Below are 13,967 nucleotides of genomic sequence, written 5' to 3'. Positions count from 1 at the left end.
CAATGGAAATCAAATTTATCAACCCGTGGAGGTCTGGATTTGGAGTTATACTCAAAATTAAAGTGGAAAAGAACACTACAGGCTGATCCAACTTTGATGTAATGTCCGTAAAACAAATCAAAATGAGGCTCAGTAGTGTGTGTGGCCTCCATGTGCCTGTATGACCTCCCTACAACGCCTGGGCATGGTCCTGATGAGGTGGCAATGGTCTCCTGAGGCATCTCCTCCCACACCTGGACTAAAGCATCCCCCAAGTCCTGGACAGTCTGTGGTGCAACATGGCATTGGTGGATGGAGCGAGACATGATGTCCCAGATGTGTCAATTGGATTCAGGTCTGAGGAACGGGTGGGCCAGTCCATAGCATCAATGCCTTCATCTTGCAGGAACTGCTGACACACTCCAGCCACATGAGATCTAGCATTGTCGTGCATTAGGAGGAATCCAGGGCCAACCGCATCAGCATATGGTCTCACAAGGGGTCTGAGGATCTCATCTCGGTATCTAATGGCAGTCAGGCTACCTCTGGCAAGCACATGGAGGACTGTGTGGCCCCTCCAAAGAAATGCCACCCCACACCATTACTGACCCACTGCCGGTTGGTCATGTTGGAGGATGTTGCAGGCTGCAGAACGTTCTCCACAGCGCTCCAGACCCTGTCACATCTGTCACATGTGCTCAGTGTGAACCTGCTTTCATCTGTGAAGACCATAGGGCGCCAGTGGCAAAGTTGCCAATCTTGGTGTTCTCTGGCAAATGCCAAACGTCCTGCATGGTGTTGGGCTGTAAGCACAACCCCCACCTGTGGACATCGGGTCCTCATACCACTCTCATGGAGTCTGTTTCTGACTGTTTGAGCAGCCACATGCACATTTGTGGCCTGCTGGAGGTCATTTTGCAGGGCTCTGGCAGTGCTCCTCCTGTCCCTCCTTACACAAAGGCGGAGGTAGCAGTCCTGATGCTGGGTTGTTGCCCTCCTACGGCCTCCTCCATGTCTCCTAATGTATTGGCCTGTCTCCTGGTAGCGCCTCCATGCTCTGGATACTACAATAGACACAGTGATAGACACAGCAAATCTTCTTGCCACAGCTCGCATTGATGTGCCATCCTGGGTGAGCTGCACTACCTGAACCACTTGTGTGGGTTGTAGACTCCGTCTCATGCTACCACTAGAGTGACAGCACTGCCAGTATTCAAAAGTGACCAAACCATCAGCCAGAAAGCATAGGAACTGAGAAGTGGTCTGTGGTCACCACCTGTAGAACCACCTCTTTATTGGAGATGTTTTGCTAACTGCCTATGCTTTCAACCTGTTGTCTATTCCATTTGCACAACAGCATGTGAAATTGATTGTCAATCAGTGTTGCTACCTAAGTGGACAGTTTGATTTCACAGAAGCGTGATTGACTTGGAGTTACATTGTGTTGTTTAAGTGTTCCCTTTATTTTTTTGAGCAGTGTATTTCCTACACTGTTTCCTAGGTGAGAATCTCTATCTTTTGAAGTATTACATAAAAGTATTCAGAAATATATCTTTCTTTTATCCTCCAGGTGCCTGATTCTAAACATGATTTGACTAGCCTAAATATTATTTGACTAGCTTTTGATATCTGGCAAAAAGAACCTTCTAAGTTATTGATATATAAGGACCATTGTTTTTAAAGAATTATATAAAGAATCTATAGTCAAAGGGACAAAGGGCTTACTTTTATTTTTACTGTCTATTTTTAACCAAATTGTTTGAGGCTTTGAAAAATAATTCTTTTTTATTCTATCTAGTATCATCACAGCATAATCAAAAACAAAGTTAGCTATTTTTAATCACCAAGGGCAGACTTATGATAGGGAGGGAAAAATTAGGGTGCCAAGGATCACAGTGAATGAGACAAGGTAGATGGCACCTCACATTTCACTTTTGAGGCAGGTCTCAAACATGTTGCTTTTCATCCAAGAAGCTTCATCGGTTGTGAAGGTGGGGATGGATTCCATCATCACAATTGATGAAGCTTCTCGGATGAGAAGAAAAACATTTTCTTCTTCTTTGTCATGGAAAATACAGTCCAATTGCTTTTTTTTGAAAAAGCACATTTTGAGACAACTATGACCTAGATGACTGAGAATCTCCACAGACATTTTGAGGAAGTATTTTTCTTTTCACGTTAGGCCTTCTGATGTATTATTTAAATATTTCTTTTTCCCCTGCAGAGATCATTTGTCAAGTGACAAGGACAATTTTTGTCCTGGTGACAAGGACAATTGGCCTGGTGGCTCAGCAGACTGATAGCATTGTGATTAATACCAGCTGTCTGCAATTACTGTAAGTTCGAATCTCACCAGGCTCAAGGTTGACTCAGCCTTCCATCCTTTCTAAGGTAGGTAAATTGAGGACCCAGTTTGTGGGGGCAATAAGCTGACTTTTTATAAATATACAAAAGTATGAAGGCTATTGCTTAACGCATTGTAAGCCGCCCTGAGACTCCGGAGAAGGGCGGCATATAAATCAAAATAAAAAAAAAAAAACTTCAGCCTGAAATTTGACTGGAACAGTTCTGGAGAATTCATATACTTTAATGCACAAAACTTGCTGGCCACTACTTTCAAAAATATTTTGACCAAAATGGGGATATTTATAGTAGAGCAGCTGCTCTGAACTATCTCTAGATCTTTAGAACCCCAACTAACCTTTTGAAGCCATTCTATACTGAAGCATCTGGCATTCCCTAAACTGACTGTGCCAACTCCCCCTGCTTGATCTACAGCGAGAATGGCTCTTCAATGACATATAGCTTTGGACAGACTGCTGCACACATCCTGAAATGTTCATTTTTGTTCGGGTTGCTTTGTAACAATTACTTTTACCAGTTTCACTTCTATCATCCTTATTTTAGAATAAGTGAACTTCACTTGATCCAGCCCTGGATTTTTCCTATCTGCCTGCCCTCTATTGCAAAGATAATAATTTATTAAATCTAAATAAAATGGTTTCTTAGAAAAATCTTAACTGTGCTTGAGTCCATATGAAAGATGAATGCAGGATCTCAATTCACACCCAGGCTACCATAAATATGAACTAGCCCCATAGTTATCCAATACCTTGAGTAGTCTAAAGGCAGTCATCCAACATGTTCTGCTTTGTTCATCCTCAGCACACAGAAATCTTAATTCTTTAGCTTCATTCCTTACTCTGTTGGGCTACAGAATAAACAACAAAATATTAATTCTGTCTTTCATCTACGAAATTAATTTACAGTTTAGGTGTAATATTCAAATCCTAAGCATTTGTTACATTGTAGAACATTTCAGAGTGCTCGTATAAACTGAGAAATGTCTGAATTGTCTCCTTTTTGAAAAAATCCAGGCAAAGTCTGAAAGTACAACAGATAGTGTAAAGGCATTTAATGAATTTACTGTTTTGGGAAAAGTCTGAAATGGGGACCTCCATACCCTCCATTAATATTATATCAATTTGGTAGCTAATAACTGCCTGCCACACCATTTGGCAAGAGTCAATTTTGAATTATTTTTCTCTATCTAGGATAAAATTTAGCATAAAATTGAAATCACAATTATTTTAAAAGTCATATAAAAATCTATAAAATTTAATATCATGAACCACAAATCTTGTAAGATTTAAAGCCATTACCTTTATACAAAAGCCGTAGTCAGTTGGTGCACTGTACATTTTTTTGCATGCTATTAATGAAAAGATATTGCTGTCTTCAAGATCAGCTAGCAATTGCAGGTGTCTTGGTTCCTGGGGAAATAGTTGAAGTAATTAAAAAAAGTATTAAATCATTATTTTATATTATCTGAAAATAAAAAGAAGAACCACCAAAGGGTAATAAAATCACACTAAAAATTTCTTAGTTGTTACATCTAACAGCAATAAACTTGGCCAGTAATACTATCTTCCATATATTCAAAATCCTAGTATGTGCTTAAAGACATAGCATTTCTTCTCTATCAAATGTTAACATTCTTATCAAATGCTTTTAAAAATTGACTAATCCCTCACAATTCTCAATTTATATTTGGGGACACTTTTTTCTGATTAACTTTTTAGATCATTCAGTGAAGTCCTGCTCCTCTACAGGTTTGAGGTTTCAGGGGTGACTTCAAAGTGATAGCAAATGGGAGAAAGGTAAGCTTCATTACAAAATGCTTATCTTTTATGAAAAGAAAATGGCAAGATCAGTTTAATTATATTTCAGATCTTCTTATGGGTTTGCTCTGTCATATTTCTGCAGATACTTTATATTTCCATGCTGTTTTGCTCTGATAAACCTATTTCTTTAAATAACTTCTAAGCCTATTTTGAATCATAGAATTATATCAGTGGTGGGTTGCTACTGGTTCGGTCCGGATCTTGCGAACCGGTAGTAATGGTGGTGGGAGGCTCCGCTCACCTACCCGAACATCATCATGGACACTCTGCGCATGCACAGAAGCGCCGCACGTGAGCGAAGCAAGCACACACACACACACACACACAAGCTCCCGTTGCGAACCAATAGCATAGATAAGTGGAACCTACCATTGAATCATATGATTGAAAAGGATCATAGAGGACTTTTAGTTCTCTAATTCTTACTCCATCCTGACAAATGCCTGTTCAATCTTTTCTTGAAGACTTCCAATGATGAAGCACCCACAACTCCAGGAAACAACTTATGTAATGTTGAACTTTAATCTACTTTAACTGCCTTTTAATCTTTCTAACATAGCAAATTGGTTTACACAGTAGGGAAGCCAAAAAAAAAAAAACTTAGAGAAGGGACCATTTATTGACTGAATTGTTTAAAAGATGTATTGAAGATCACTATTCATTTGAGCAGCTTTATTGATCCACAAAGGCAGAATCATATCATATATAGGATTAAAACTGGCTCCAGCTTTTGGTCTCTATTTATAAGTAAGCTAGCCATTGCCTGGCAAGATACTTATTCCAGAAACCAACAAATTTGGATTAAATAGGAAATAATCTTAATGGAGTACCAGGAAGAATAAGTGAATAATCTTACACAAGATACAGTAAATGTATCCTTGGAGATTTCAATGTAGAACTTTGAACTCATTCCCAGGGATAAATTATGGAGAAAGCCATTAAGAATGGTCAGCATCATCTATTTTTAATTCAGCAGTTTTATGTCAATATATCTTTAATGATATATTTGGGGTGTTTAACTTGTCTCACTCTAATGGCCAAGGATTAAACAATAATGCTGTCAATGTTTCTTCTATTTTATCATTATATTAAGATAGTCAGACAAATTTAGATTTTACTTATCCAAACTAATAATAAATATCTCTTGTGCCACTATATCACAACATGGTGGTGTTTGTTTCAGTTACACTGGGGAGTCTTGGGAGATCCGTTCAATTCTCACCTCCTACTGAGCAGTGGAATGTTTTTGACTACACAACAGGAAAGACAAATATGCTGCATATTGCTTAGCATCTAAAACAACATATATACTATCTGATTGGAATCATAGAATACATGAAGCTTTTAAATATTTGGAATTGGTCATCTGGACATTCATTTTGTGAATATTATTTTTAAAATTTGCAACTGAGAATGCTCAGAAAAGAGACACTGCTACTTTCTTGTGCAAAGAGGAAGAAAATACAGATGATCACCCACAGGGTTTTTCATGTGAAATTATAATTCAATGATGATACACGCAACACTGTAATTATAAAGATCACAACTTGTTAGAAGGATCTAATCTAAAACCTTAAGAACTCCTTTACTGGCATTAAATTCTGCACCAAAACTAAGTTTACAATGAAATCCAGAGCACAGAATAATTGAAATTTACACTCCAACGTATTACTGAAATGATATCAGTGCCTTCAAAGTCTATTGGTTATCTTTATTAAACTAGTCTAACTAAAAAGTACCTTTGAAGACCCTTTTGTAGAGCAATAAAGTCCAGATTTCCTCAGACAACCATACAGCTTCTTCCATGATTTTCTTCCCAATTCTTTCACATGTAAAAACCCCTGAATTTCTGGACAACTATTTGAATTTAAAAATTTCTGTTGAAGATAAATGGAAATGTTGAATTCTACAATTACAAAGAAATAGGTACATGCAAGAGCTATTACTAACTGGTTATTGTACGAGTACAAATATTCATGCTGAATTTTTTTTTTAAATTGTGCCACCTTAACATGACAGCCAGACACTTCAACAGAGAAGAGATTTTCCAATTTATTTCCCTAGGAAAATATTATCATATAATAAATAATTCTAAAATCTACTGATAATAAAATCACCATATTATAATCAGAAGCTACTTTGGTTGTAAGTATAGGGGTATAGTACCATTCCAGAGATGGCCAATGACATAACCCCCTAAAACGAAGACAATAGCAAGTTGTTATTCTACAATGAACAAATCTACTGTATATAATCTATGTTGATCACACTCCCTCCTCATTTTGTTTTAAAAACAAAGCAGCAAACATGTTGACAAGGGATACATCATTAGCTCCCCCAGCCTGATATCTACAAGTATTACTAACATTTAATCTCGAAAACATCTAGTATACAAATCAAACTGCCCTGAAATTTTGAGAGTTCTAGCCCAACTTGAAAAAGCTTAACTTTGTATATGAGACTTTGAACACTCATATTAACATTTGCACAGGGTTACTGAGAAACAGTTTGATGTAGTGATAAGACATCTGATTAGAAACTGAAAGATCATGCGTTCTAATCCTGGCCTGGCCTAATCTTTTCCCTCTTTTTAATTATGCAAATTTTAATCAGTTTTTAAATGATTGGGGTGTTTTAATTTGTCTGGGCCAAATTGTTTAATTCGATTTTACTTTGTTTTTAAATTTTGTATCTATATATTTTTACTGTTTGGCTGTTCACCGCCCTGAGTCCTTTGGGAGTAGGGCGGTATATAAATCAAATAAATAAAAATAAAATAAAAAAATAATCCCACTTTGGGCATAAAGCCAGCTGGGTGACCTTGGGTCAGTTACTTTTCTCAACATAAGGAGGCAATGGCAAATCACTACCGACAGACCTGGGCAAAAAACCTACACACATACACACACACCAGTGGTGGGTTGCTACTGGTTCGCCCTGGTTTGGGCGTACTGGTAGTGGCAGCGGGAGGCTCCGCCCACCTGCACGGACATCATCAAATATGGTCCACGCATGTGTAGATGTGGTGCGCGTGCGAGCGAATAAAGTGCAAGCACACGAGCGAACCAGTAGCAAAGGTAAGTGAAACTCACCCCTCTCTCTCACACACACACACACAGACACACGCTAGAGAGAGCCAGTTTGATATGATGTTTAAGGCATGAAGCTTAATTGGGAAACTGTGAGTTCTAATTCTGTCTTAGGCCCCAATTCAGCCTTTGGGTTAGAGGAAAGAGTAACATCTCACAATTAAAGGCATTTTTCAACAAAATTTTCCTTTTACTCTTTTTTCCAATGGATATGTCCTGCTTTAACAACTTTACTTTGAAAGAGATGGCACTGTTTCTGAAGAAAAAGGTTTGTCGCCAGGAAAGGTTTCACCCTGATTCACTGGTATACCAAATTGCCTCCGTTTCTAGCCAACTGTTACTCCTGTACATATTACTTTACAGCTAGATTAATGCAATTTGTTTTAGGCAAGGCTGCTCTTAAAGAATTTATAGCTGGTACAAATGTTAACTAGTTAACAGCTACAGTATATAGTGTCATGTGATCTGAACTGGCTACATGGAAGGAAGACTACAAGACTAGTAGTCTTGAAGACTACCCCTCGAAGACTACAGTTAAAACGAAACCTTCAGTAGTCAGCCATACCCCGGGTAAACTGGAAATACTACTGGTGGCAAATCCTTCTCTCACCAGAACACCAAAAACTGGGAGGGGGTGGGGGTTTCCTCCTGAACTCAGAAAATAAATAAATATATCTGAATTGTAGCATTTGACATAGAATTATTTGAAAGAAAAAAAAAATAGCAAAAACTGATCAGAATGCAGTAATATGACCACACTGCATATAAGATACTTTTGTTGGGGGAGGGGGAGGGGGAAGGATCACTAATTCACCTTCTTTTTCAGTTTATTTTTCATTCTGACTGTCAAGCAATCTGTCAATTCCACTTAGCCATAGTTAACAATTACTATTTTTATTGGCTTTTGGAAGTGTTTACAAGAATCAAATTAAAGTCTGTTTTTCCTTGTATCTTGTGTAAGGAAAATAATATTTGGCCACACATTGTATGTGTGAAAAGCCACAAAGTATTTTAAATCAAAATTCAAAAAGGTATTTCAAAGGTTGAACTATAATAATTTAAACTCAACACTATGCTAGTTCAGTGCTTTTCTATTCTTAACATATTCTTTCTTTTGTCCAATCTATTCTGTCATGTACTTATTAATGTATTTATTATCTCCTTTGCTCAACTTGGAAGGCAACTGCATTCCCTTAAAGGCTTACCTGTAAAAGTTGTGATTGTGGAATACAACCATTTGATTGTTGACACCAAGCAATCATCTGTTCTGGAAAAAAATTCTGGAGTGGAGAGAAACAGAAATATATGTTGGTAATAAATTGCTGTTAACATACATCTAACTAATTTAACACATAATTCTATGTATTAAAAATCTGAATACACTTTTGCTGAGTTGTTTTTATTGTTTGATATATATTTTGCCATTGTGTTCTAATAAGCCCTCAAAGCAGATAATATGGACGTATCTTTTCAATCATAGTAGCATGGTCTATTTGCACAGATCTTTCTAAAAAAAAAAAAAAGCTGTCTAGTTGAACAAGCTGTATCTTGGGTACCTATGTAACCCATCTCCCACACAGATGGTTTTGAAACTCAACATCAGAGCAATAGCATAGGTTGAGTCATGATATACACATTTAATACCACAAGAGGACCTACAACAGATACTATAACCATATGCAAATGGGATGATTAAGATATAGATGTAGCCAATTTGCTTTCCACTTTTGAAATACAGTAATAAAATACTGGGTGTTTTTTAAGGATGAGATTTTATTTCTTTTCATTTTATTAAGGGAAATTTTACTGCACCTTTTAACACACATCAATCACTGTAAACAACCATATACTTTTTTAAAAAAAACTATACTGTCCATTCTTAGATCTCTGGTGTAAATATCTAAGTTTCTTGCATAGCTTCTCATGCTGTATGTTCTAATTGCTAAGGTTCTTTAAGTATTCCTAGCCATTGTTAACTAAATTCAAATAGGAACCTCAAGATGTACAATCTAAGAGTATATAGCTCCACAAAATAGTAATGATTTCTTCTCCAAATAGATACTTGTTGGCAAGACTGGCATATAAATAAGTATCAGCTGAAAGCAAAAGGTTACTGCAAAAAATAGGAAATAATTTCCATAAAGTAAAAAACAATTGTTATATTGTTTTTTACTGAGAATTGTTCCAATCATGCAGAGTAAAATTATTTCATACTAGTGCCATGATATTTATAATAGTTGATACTACATAATTTACAAAAGGAAAGCAAATCTTTTCAGCTCAACAATTATGATTACATAAAGGATAATTATAGAATCTTACCACAGGATTCTTAAAGAATTCATATTTTGCATAGTTCTTCCTGAATAAAAATTTACTTCCATTTCCCATGGTAGACTCAACTTGAGCAAGCAGTTCATGATCTTCCAGGCATCTCTCTATAGGCAGAAGATAAAACAGATATTTTTCATTATCTCCTACAGAATTGTTTCATATATAATGTATATTCCATATATAAATAGAATATAGGATAACAGGGTTGGAAAGGACCTTGGAGATCTTCTAATCTAACCCCCTACTCAGGCAGAGACCCTTTCCTATTCTGGACAAATGGTTGTCCAATCTCTTCTGAAAAAACTCCCGCAATGAAGCACCCACAACTTCTAGAGGTAAACGACCCTCAAAACGATGCTATAGAGCACTGCACACCAGAACAACTAGACACAAGAATAGTTTTTTCCCAAACACCATACCCTGCTAAACAAATAACTCCCTCAACACTGTCAAACTATTCACTAAGTCTGCATTATTGTTAATCATCTCATTGTTCCTATCACCCATCTCCTCCCACTTATGACTGTATGACTGTAATTTTGTTGATTGTGTTCTTACAATTTATATTGATTGTTTCCTAGTATGATTTGATTCCTTATTTGTATCCTATGACTATCATTAAATGTTGTATCTTATGATTCTTGATGAATGTATCTTTTCTTTTTATGTACACTGAGAGCATATGCACCAAAGACAAATTCCTTGTGTGTCCAATCACACTTCGCCAATAAAGAATTATAATTCTAAACCATTCCACTGATTAATTGTTCTCATTGTCAGGAAATTTCTTCTTAGTACTAGGTTGGATCACTTGTTAATGAACTTCCAGCTGTTACTTCTTATCCTACCTTCAGGTGCTTTGGAAAATAGATTGACCCTCTTTTCTGTTTGACAGCTTCTCAAATATTAGAATACTATCAAGTCACCCAGTTCTTCTCTTCATTAGACCAGACATACCTCCTTCCTACAACCATTCATTGTACAGTTTATCCTGTACAATGACTCTTATCATCTTTGTTGCTGTTCTCTGTACTCTTTCTAGAGTTTCAACAACTTTTTTCTATCATGGTGATCAGAACTGGACACAGTATTCCAAGTGTGGTCTCACCAGTGCAGTATTAAGTGGTACTAATACTTCACATGATCTTCACATGATCTTCACACTATCCCTCTGCTGAAGATAGATAGGAAGAGCCTGCCTGTGCCTGCCTGCCTGCCTATCTATCTATCATTAACAATTCCCCCAGCTTGGTGTTCCAGGAAATCTGATCTGTTTTCCTTCCATTCCCTTCCTTCCATTCCCATCATTTATGAAGATGTCAAAGAGTACTTGGCCTAAGACAGAGCCTGGAGGTACCCCACTGCATGCTTTATTTAGATGTAGTTCCATTGAGGATTACATCTTGAGTACAGTTGGTCAGCAAGTTGTGAAACCATCTGATGGTAATGCTATCTTTCCCACATTATTCTTCCTTACCAAGAAGTAGGCTGTGGTCTACTTTTTCAAACACCTTACTGAAGTCTAAATTATGCCTACAGCATTTCCTTGATCCACTGCTTTAAACACTTTGTCAACAAAGGCAATAAAGTTTGCTTGGCGTGATCTGTTTTTAACCAACCCATTTTGGCTTTAAGTAATCGATTTGTTCATTTCTAGGTGCAAATCTACTGCTTAATTATCTTTTCCAAATTGTCCCAGATATTGTCAGACTGATTGGTCTGTATTTTCCTGGATCTGTAAAAAAATAGTAAATTCTCAATTGCTTCGAGCAGTTGCAGAGCACTTTCTTGTTTTTAGCAGTATTTCTAATTCTAATTTAGTGGCCTTTATGTCCGTATTTCTTTTAAAAACTTAAAAACATTTAGAAAATGTTTTTAAATCAAAGAAAAAAAGTGTGACAGCCCATAGTTATAGTAAAAGGATATATACAAATAGTAAGCTATCAACTATTTTGAGCAGTTCGAAAGCAGAATCTTGTTTTTAGTTGTATTTCTAATATTGTCTAATTTTGTATAATTTAGTGCTCTTTGGTTGCCTTCTTTTTTTAAAAGATTTTTTAAATATAAAAGATTTTGATTTTTTTAAAAAAATAAAATTTTAAATATTTTTTTAAATGGTTTATGAAGGATTTTATTTTAAGACATTTTAAGACAATAAATTGATCTATTTTTTAGTCTTTGGAATCTTTCCTTTTAAAGATTTTAATAATTCTAAAAATTAAAGAACTTTTTTTAAAAAAAAATGAAATGTAATTTAAAATGTATTTATTTATTTGTAAACTGGGTTTATGCAGGGTTTTATTTATAACAATATTTTAATTCCTTCCATCTTTTGGAAATTGATCTTTTGCTCCCTCTTGAGACTAATGCTGAAATAATACTTTAAAAAATTAATCCTCTGCTCCCTCTTGTGGCTAGTCTTGAAATAAAACAATCTGTAAGCCAGAGGAAAAAAAAGAAAAAATGCAAAGAAAAAAAAGCAGATTGCAGTTAATGTAACAGTGTAAAAAAAATAATAAATTGTTCTTCTATTTTTCTTCCTGCATTGCCAACCTCCTCCTCCCTTTCTTCTCTCAATTGTTCCACTGATTTATTTTAGCCGATGAGGTTGCTGCCATTCTCAGCCATAGCGCTGCACTGCCATCCTGATGCCATTCCTTCTTCTTCCTTTGCTTTTTAAACTTTATTTTAACTTTACTTTTCCTCCTCTTTCTTTTCCTTCTTCTCTATTCTAAGGGCTTCATTGTCTCCACTGCCACTGCTGCTACCAGTCAGCTGCTACCACTGCTGGCTGTTGCTGCCTTCACTACTGCTGGCTGAACCTGCTTCCACTACTGCCACTGGTTGTGTCCAACTCTGATGCTACTGATTGCACTTACTGCCATCTTTATACCCATCTTCATTTTCCTTCTCCTGTCCTCCTTCTTTTTCTTCTCTTTCCTTTACTTCTTTAAATTTTCTTTAAGTTTACTTCTACTTATTCTCCTTCCCCTCTTCTGAAGAACTGTACTATGCCGCTGTGCAATGTTTCTCCAGCCCCACTTCTTTTTCCTTCCTTCTTCATTTCCTTCTTTAATTTTACTTAACTTTGCTTACACTTTAACTCCATTCCTTTTCCACATCTTTCTCCCATGGTGGGCTGCTGTTTTAATCTGCTGTGATGGAGTGCTACTGCCATCGCCACCACTCATATGATAGAACATTCATAGAACATATTCCAAATTTGTGTGTGTGTGTATCATTCGTGTTCTGATTATTGCTTAGACTAGTCCCTGCAGTTTTCTTGTCAAGATTTCAAAAATGGTGTGCCATTGCCTTCTTCATAGGGCTCAGAAAACATGACTGGCCCAAGGTCACCTAGTTGGCTTCATGCCTAAATTGGGACAAGAACTCATAGTTTCCTGGTTTCCAGCCTGGTGTCTTAATACTGCATCAACCTGGCTTCATATTCCAGAACTTACAAGTCTATGATATAATTAACTATTTTGGTACTTATCAAAAAACCTCATTAAGTGATTTTTACACTTCAAAGGAAGAGGATATATACAGCTCAAGATTGAATTGTAGAGACCTTGGAGCTTTTTAAGCTTGGTTGTTTGCTTGCAAATGTTTTGTTACCTGACTAGGTAACATTGTCAGCACTAGAAGACAGTGAGGATTGCTCTCTGTTTATACAGGTAGTCCTCGACTTCAACCATTCATTTAGTGTTCACTCAAAGTTATAATGGCATGAAAAAGTGACTTAGGACCATTTTTCACACTTACGACCAGCAGCAACCTATGGTCACATGATCAAAATTCAAATGCTTCACAAATGGCTCATATTTATGATGGTTACAGTGTCCCAGGGTCATCTGATCACCTTTTGCAACCTTCTGACAGCAAAGTCAATGGGGAAGCCAGATTCACTTAACAACCATGTTACTAACTTAACAACTGCCATAAGAAATGGGATAAAACTCCCTTAAAAATTACTCATTTAGCAACAGAAAATTTGGGCTCAATTGTGGTCATAAATCAAGGACTACTGTATACATTAGTTTGCCCTATCAGTGTGGCTGGGTATGGACAATTACAGGTAATGCCCCAGTTACAACAGTTCACTTAGCGACCATTTGAAGTCGTGATATAACCCCTCCCCAAGTACTTACGACACAGTCCCAAAGTTGCAAATGTTGCAGCACCACGGCAGTTATTCACTCTTATGAACGACCGCAACATTTGCCCTTTCTCCCACCTGTGGAGACTCACTTACCTTTCGAATATCCAACAAGCTGTCTCCTTTCCAGCCTCTGTGCCAGTGGTGAGAGCAGAGTGAGAATAGGACCAGTGTGCTCTGCTCCACTTCTGTGACTCTCTGAGATTGCCTGTCACTTCTGGA

The 13,967-nt window shown here is 36.8% G+C and overlaps 1 protein-coding gene across 17 annotated transcripts in view; it reads right to left on the bottom strand.

The window, feature by feature from the left end:
* Positions 1 to 13,967, bottom strand: part of GRB10 (growth factor receptor bound protein 10) — a 138,614-nt gene that overhangs the window by 32,238 nt on the left and 92,409 nt on the right. For 16 of the 17 annotated variants that reach the window (XM_087892349.1, XM_087892352.1, XM_034416411.3 and 13 more), the window contains 5 exons: positions 9,575 to 9,690; positions 8,458 to 8,532; positions 5,903 to 6,040; positions 3,642 to 3,752; positions 3,092 to 3,190 (listed from right to left, as the gene is read on the bottom strand). In XM_087892349.1, coding sequence (XP_087748475.1) covers positions 3,092 to 3,190; positions 3,642 to 3,752; positions 5,903 to 6,040; positions 8,458 to 8,532; positions 9,575 to 9,690 — 539 coding nt within the window. The remainder of the gene's footprint in view (positions 1 to 3,091; positions 3,191 to 3,641; positions 3,753 to 5,902; positions 6,041 to 8,457; positions 8,533 to 9,574; positions 9,691 to 13,967) is intronic. The other variant, XM_087892346.1, reaches the window with a different exon arrangement.

This window comes from Pantherophis guttatus, chromosome 4 (assembly GCF_059756535.1).
Source record: "Pantherophis guttatus breed Tessera chromosome 4, ASM5975653v1, whole genome shotgun sequence".
Classification (NCBI taxonomy): domain Eukaryota; kingdom Metazoa; phylum Chordata; class Lepidosauria; order Squamata; family Colubridae; genus Pantherophis; species Pantherophis guttatus.
Note: the sequence above shows the minus strand (reverse complement) of the source record. Positions and strands in the feature narration are given on the sequence as shown.